This window comes from Poeciliopsis prolifica, unplaced genomic scaffold (assembly GCF_027474105.1).
Source record: "Poeciliopsis prolifica strain line A6 unplaced genomic scaffold, Auburn_PproV2 SCAFFOLD007, whole genome shotgun sequence".
Classification (NCBI taxonomy): domain Eukaryota; kingdom Metazoa; phylum Chordata; class Actinopteri; order Cyprinodontiformes; family Poeciliidae; genus Poeciliopsis; species Poeciliopsis prolifica.
Genome location: NW_026562382.1, coordinates 3,149,368 through 3,156,476, shown reverse-complemented (window position 1 = coordinate 3,156,476; position 7,109 = coordinate 3,149,368). Strand labels below are relative to the sequence as shown.

Here is a 7,109-nt window from a genome sequence, read left to right as displayed (position 1 = left end):
ACAGAAACCTTCACAAGCTGAGCAAATTGAAGCAACGACGACAAATAACTTCTCTTTACTGCAACCCTTCATATTTGTATCGTTTTAAACAGTGTTCAGTTTAGCGAGTACCTTTCCTCTAAACGCAATCAACTAAATTGATTGTAGGCGACGGTGCATTGCAAGAACTAGCCAAATAGGAGCAGTCACAGATCCGAGTCGGCAAGTGCGTGTGAAGTGGGTGTGGCACAAGAAATGTATGTTAACTGACTGTTATTTGTCAGTATCATCATTTTTAAATGTCATATGTGTGTTTGTGGAGAATCAAAGCATGAAATGACCCAGAAAATAGCAAAAGAAATTTACAAAATCTCCAGTTATTCATAATCTCTATTAATACATTTAAAGATGGAGATAAAATAATAAAGGTTTACAGTGTGGATCAATCATGGGAATGATCTGCAGCTTCCTGTAATGACAAAAACATACCAATTTAATTAGTGGTATTCAATCTGTGGTATTTTACTATCAAAAAAAGATTACTTCATTTTATATATTCATCTCATTAGAAAATGATACAGGTATTTCTAATAAGTAGCACGTTGAATTTCAATCAACAAAATTGTGTTTGTCTTTGATGATCGCAACAATATGAGCTCGTTTACCAAAAAACGTGAGCGCTTCGGTTTGCCCCATGCCATGTTGAAGTTAGTCCGAGTGCAACCAAGTTGTTGGTATCATTATTCAGAACGCCAGCATCACATCATTCATATTTTAAGGCTCGAAGGGGGCATTTAATACAAGTCTATTTAAAGGCTGCTTAACTGTTTAAAGTTCTGCTAAACTTCCACTGCTCTGCGAGAAAGCCACAGACGTAAAACAAAACGGAGAGGAATCGGCTGTGTTGCTCATCCATCACCGACCGAGGCTTCGTTTGGGAGCGAGGGAAAGAGGCAGGGCTTCGCTCGCGGAGACGGGAAGCAAAACACTGCTGAGAGTCTGACTATTAGAGATGGAGTGTGCAGTGCTGCTCCCAGAGGGCGAAGTGGAAATGACTTTGTCTTTGACAGAGAAAGAGCTGTCGAAGTGCTTGAGGCTCCTTCCTTTTTCCTGAACACACACACACACACACACACACACACACACACACACACTCATCCTCTGCTCGCTTTCATCCATCTTCTGTCTGTTCGGCAAAGTTAATCTGCGGTAAAATATTGCTACAGTGTGATTGAAAGCAAATGACTGTCAGATTAAATACAGAACAATTAAAATTCAATTTGAAAATGTAGACTAGAAGTAAAAAAAAAAAGAAAGTCTAGTCTTCGAAGATGCGATTATTGCTCATTTCCATCTTGCTAAAGGCTTCTGTGTGATTCAAATCATTTTCTCGTTGTAGCTAATAAAGTTAATATGACCTTCTCAGCTCCCCTCACAATCCTCCGCAGGCTTTCTCAGGGAAGCGCCCTCTCTCTGCTGGACTTCTTCAGCCAGGTGAGCCAATCGGAGATCTAGACTCCAAGACGAATTCAGCGCGATCCACTTTTTCTTCTCGACAGTCGGTGAAGCTAAACGATTCGACTATGATCACCCCCTTCGTTTTGCCCATTTGGAGCACCAAAATGTCTGCCTTCTCGAGCATTTTGATGAACGTCGGCCTGTCATTCCCACGAATCGGTCGCGCCGCCGTGGCATCCGCTGCAAATTTACCGACCGTGCCATGTCGTACTAAATCCTACGACAAAACCCACAAGTGCATTTTCGTTGCAAACGTGGCACCGTTTAATGGAAACCAAACTGGTTTCAATGTTAAAATACATAAAAGTGTCACTTTTACTTTTCATTTTGGGTTTCTGGTAGTTTGAAAACGTACAGTAATAAAACGCAGAGACCATAAACTGTCGCAAGCCTCTTTTTATTCTTTCTTTACGGTCACATTTATCTCGTCACCGGTCAAATTGCACCATGTTTTCCTGCACCGCTTTGCATTTTAACGCGCGTGAAATGGTTTGTAACGATCACCCAAGTTCTGACTCCGAAAGAGCCAATTTGATTCTGCTGAACTGAGATATTAATATAACTCAACATGCAAGTTTTCATATTCAAAAGCATGTTACATGCTAGTTGGCTGGAAAAAACAAAGTTCTTGTCATTTCAAACGTGAAGGCTTCCACTGTCTCTGATCCGTCCTCCTGAATCTGAGCAGCTTATCGTCAAGAGCAGATGTGAGGTCCTTTCCATAAAAATCGTCCAAACACATTAATAGCACAACAGCCTACAAATGACCGCTGTCTTTAAAATAGTAAATGTCAAAGGGCTGCGATTTTATCACACCGATAAAAGTCCAATACGGGGGTACTTACCTGAGGTTCCATAACTCTAAATGTCAGCGTCTCCCTGACCTTACCTCCACTCATTGGCTTGCATTCTTTTTATGAAACCGCCATAAAATATATTCCTAATGACTCGTCTTGAATGAAGGTTTCATCAAGCTGCTCTTAACATAAGGAGACATGAGACTGGCTGTTTGGACTCTGAAAATAAGACACACATGCGTCTTTCCTCTCTCCCTGCCGCACAAGATAAGAGACATCCACACAAGCGCAGATGGGGGGAAAAACAAACACTTCCTGAGCCGAGATCTACGAATCAGAAACAGTTCTTTCCCGGTGGAAACAGCCTACAGTGTTTTTAGTGATAGTGAAGTGTGATATGGAGCAAGTTTAGAGTTTAGTGTTGTAATCTTGAACAAGTCTGGGATGTAAGCAGTGAAGACGGTCTGGGGTTGCTCTGCTTCTTCTGGACCCGAATGATTGAAACTCACTGGTGGAACCGTGAATTCTGAAGGACAATGTCCCCCCCCCATCAGCTTGCGACCTTGAGACCCCTTGGGCGAAATAACCCGACTGGTACACCTCTAACGAATGTATTTGGAGTGGCCTAGTCAAAGACCTGACTTGCATCTCATTGAAATCTTGTGCAAACTCTCCAGTGTCAGAATGAAAACATGTCTGCAGAGTGGGTCCACTTCCCCCTCAAAGGAATGTAAACATCTCCTAATGAAACTTGGATGATGACTCGTTGGCCTTTTTTATTGTTTACCTTAATAATTTGAAATTTACTTTCAGTATTTTCTCGGCTTAAATTTCTGGAACGGTCTGAAGAATCTCCTTCAGATGGAGCCGAGCCTTGGAGCAACACTGTGGGAGCGCTTCGCTCTCCTCGCCCGCTCTCTTCCACACCGCGGAGCGTCTCTGCGAGGCGGCGACACGCCAAGCGGCGACACGCCAAGCGGCTGCTGGAGAGGCTGGCTGGCGGTCGCCATGGCAACCCCCAGTGGTTCGTCTTGCTGGGCGACGGAGGGGAGGGGGGCTGGAGGTGTCATCACCTAGGAAGGTGAGATAAGGGAGTTTAACTCTTGGTGTGAGAGCTGCTGATTGCGGTTCCTCTGTGTTCTGGTTGCTTTTACTGCTTTCTTCACTGTTGGTTCCACGAGAGCGTCAATAAATATAAAAATATGACTAAAGCCCAGTTGATTAAAGCCCCAAAAAGATTACCGAGATGATGTAAGATTATTTTACTACTTTTATTGTTGCCATAAAGTATCAAGAGTCAAATTTCTAAGCTCGTTTTGTCGACTTTTTTTGGGTCATTTAGTGTAATCTCCGCAACAAAAGCCAGGAACTTTTTCTCCTGAAATCCTTGCCGTCTTCAATTTGCCGAGTCTGACTTCAAAAGAAAAAGCAAATGCAAACAAACCCGTGTTGCAGTGAACATTCTTAATTTAAGAGCTCATAAAAACAAAACAAATATTTTTTTAAAAAAGCATTAATTTGAATCGGTTCCTCTTGCCGGAGGATCAAAATTGTGCCAGCTTACATCTTCAGTCACGAACCGCATGCAAATATTTTTTATTAATTGGCCTAGTCAAACTGATTGCTTTTGTTGCACCGTGCATAAATCAGATTAACTGTATTTTCATATGAACGCTTCGAGCTAATGTTCTAATTAATTACAAACAAACAAAAAAAAAAACTTGACAGATTTTTCAACATTAGCCTTTATTAAAAATGTCATTTTTGTGGACAAATACAATTATTACTCCATTTACAATCACTAACTCCTATACTAAAAAAAAAATACAGCCATGGAAAGCTCTATTCACAGCTAAGCTAACAGTGATGAGAAAAAGGGAATCTCATTCACCAGTCAAAAAAACAAACACCTTAAACAGAACTTAAAAGCGGACCGGTTGCTGTTGGTCACCGGTCTCAACGACAGCCACATTCGTCCACCACCATGTCCTGGTAGTGTCGGAGCACCACGTTATCGTTGTTGTCGTAGTAGAGCATGGAGATCGGGGAGAGGCGGATGGGGACGCAGCAGGGCTGGGGCGTGCTCTGGGGGTCCAGGGAGTGGACCAGCGTCTGCAGGATGGCGTGGTTGCTACCGTTCAGGCTCTCGCTCAGCGGGAACGGACACTCGCCGTGGCAGTAGTTGGCCATGTAGCCCGGCGGGGCGATGATCCAGTCCTGCCAGCCCACGTCTTTGAAGTCGATGTAGAGGCGACGGGCCTTGCAGATGTTACTGGGCGTCACGGGGAGGTGGACGGCGCTCCTCCTTTTCCGGGAGCGACACTGGTGCGGGTTCAGGGAGATGAGCACCAGAGAGGCCTCCATCAGAGGGAGAGTCCAGGCTTCCTCCAGTGGGAAGGCGTTGCCCGGCAGAAAAGGCGCGAGCTCCTCCGGATCCGCGCCGGGCGGCGGACTCAGCTCCACGACCAGGCCGTAGTTGTGACCCGGTTTGCGCCAGCTCTCCGCCAACGGCGTCAGGTCCACGGTGATGGCGGCGGGTCCCAGCTGCGGCCGTAGCGACTGCGACAGCAGGAGCCTGCGACTGGCCCGGGGATCGGCTCCCCGCAGCGTGGCTCGGATCACCTTGGAGAGCGACACGCTGACGGCTCGGGGCCCCCGCAGGAGCCCGGCGGGCCTCAGAGGCATCCAATGGAGCCTGATCTCCAGCTGAGCCAGAGACAGCAGCTCCGCAGGCTGCAGGACAGACACGTTGAAGAAAAGCTGCTTCACCAGACAGGCCTGACAGCTGCTGCTCCAACCCGACACCAGCCCGCCTGCAAGACACCAGCAGGGAGAGCTGCGCTTTAACAAGGTCTTGTTGGGGAAGAGTGGGGGGGTTGCTTGAAGAGACACCAAGCGCACAACGACATAAATAACAGCGGAGATGAAATTTCACGGCCCTTTATTTCTCCGTGGAACACCCACAGCGCCTGGACTCTGTGATTTTTAGCAGCAGCATCGCTGGGTTTTTGCTGAAGCAGAAGTCCGGGGTGATTTACAGGCCCCAGAAGAAAAAGCCTTGACCTGAGCCGCTTCCCAAATTTAATCGGATGCGTTTTTTTGGTTTACCCGGCCTGGTTGCCGAACAACGCCGTGATCAGTAAATGACGCAGCGACTCTTACGGGGTCCGAATGCGAATCCTGGTCGTTACTCTTCCCTCCGAGGCTGATCTCCTACGAACAAAGACGCACCAAACTTCCCAGACACAAGTAAGGAGTTTCTCATTTTAACCCAGCAGCACGTTTTAAAGCTGCGCTCGTCAAATGCAGAAACTTAAGAAAGAAAAAAGCCTATATGCTAAGCTATTGAATGTCATTTTAAGTCCATTGGCTTTCTGGTTTATTTTGCAGCCTCGAGCCTTAATGTATTAATTAAAGTTTTCTGTAAGGACTCAATGCATCACAGCACATTGCTGCGAATGATAGAAGAATTACTCAGTGTTTTCAGAATGTTTTAAGGAAAAAACACCATAAGCAGCAATCTGTAGACCAGGGGTGGGCAATCCTGGTGTCCTGCAACTCTTGGAGGTAACCCTGGTCCAACACAGCTGAATCAAACAGCTGAATCACCTCCAAAGTGCAGTCAGGTTCAGGTCCTGACTGCACTTTTTACCTCATTATTTGACTCCAGTGTGTTGAAGTAGAGACACATCTAAAAGTTGCAGGAGACCGGCCCTGGAGGCCTGGAGTTGCCCAACCCTGCTGTAGACTGAGATGCGCAGCAGCGGTTTCAGGTTTTACCACAGGCCCACATTAAATGTTTTAAAGTAAAAAAAAAAAAAAACGATGTGGAGTTTAAGGAGGAAATGAGAGGAAAGTGTAGGGAATAAAACATCTGCGGTTTGGTAGCATTTCAGTCAACTAAAACAAACTAATGAAATAAAAAACCGACATGACTGATACGGAACCCAGTTTGACGTCACGACGTTGTGTAAAAGTTTTACCAAAGAAATAAACGAAACACAGGAACGTTTTCAAAACGGTCGAACAACGAAAGTTCCCTCAAAGCTAGGCTAACTAAACCGACTGTAGCTTGGGCTTTGTCTCGGTACCAGCAGTCCACCCACCTTGGTCCTGCACGTAGCGGATGATGTTGCCGCGCACTCCGTACTCGGACACCGTGCAGGGGTCGCCGTCGCGGGCCCGGCCGCCCTCCGACCTCCGGAACATCCTCCACAGCTCGGAGGGGACGGGGCCTCGGCTGTGGCGGCGGCCTCCCCCGGGCTGCGGCCCCTCAGGGAGACCGAGGGACCTGAGGAAGAGCCGCTCTCGGGCGTCACTGTCCTCCGCCTCCGAGAGAGCCCGCAGGCAGAGGAGCCACACCGCTAAGTTCAGCAGGGCGGCCATGTTGGGTCTGAAGCGGAGCTCTGCATTTCTTCACCTGTGGCGGCGGGAGCCTCCCGCTGCGCAGCCGGGTCATTATGCTAATGAGGAGCGGGCGGAGGGGCCACAGATGAGGCCCTGCGATAAGGCGGGGGGTGGACCGAGCCGAGGCCCCCAGGAACAGCAAGAAGGTTCTGGTACCGTCTGCAAAACTCCATGTTCACCCAGGTTTATTCACGCTACAGAAAACTATTAAATAAAATATATCAAAAATAAAATCAGCTGGGGTTTTCTTTATAGTGAAAGGCAGCACTGACTCCGATTAAATTCTGGTTTTGTTCCGTTTAATTACATTGAATTTAAGCCCGTCTAATAAAAACTGTATTTTTATGCACTTTATGTTAAAAATAATTCAGCATGTTTTGACCTGCCTGTCATCAAACTTCATTCTGC

The 7,109-nt window shown here is 46.7% G+C and overlaps 1 protein-coding gene across 1 annotated transcript; it reads right to left on the bottom strand.

Annotated features, from left to right (window-relative positions):
- Positions 1 to 4,021: 4,021 nt before the first annotated feature.
- Positions 4,022 to 6,753, bottom strand: gdf3 (growth differentiation factor 3). Its single transcript, XM_055032139.1, is given in 3 exon segments — positions 4,022 to 5,107; positions 6,401 to 6,687; positions 6,689 to 6,753. Coding segments are annotated over 3 exon segments (1,209 nt in total). The 3' UTR covers positions 4,022 to 4,250.
- Positions 6,754 to 7,109: the final 356 nt, after the last annotated feature.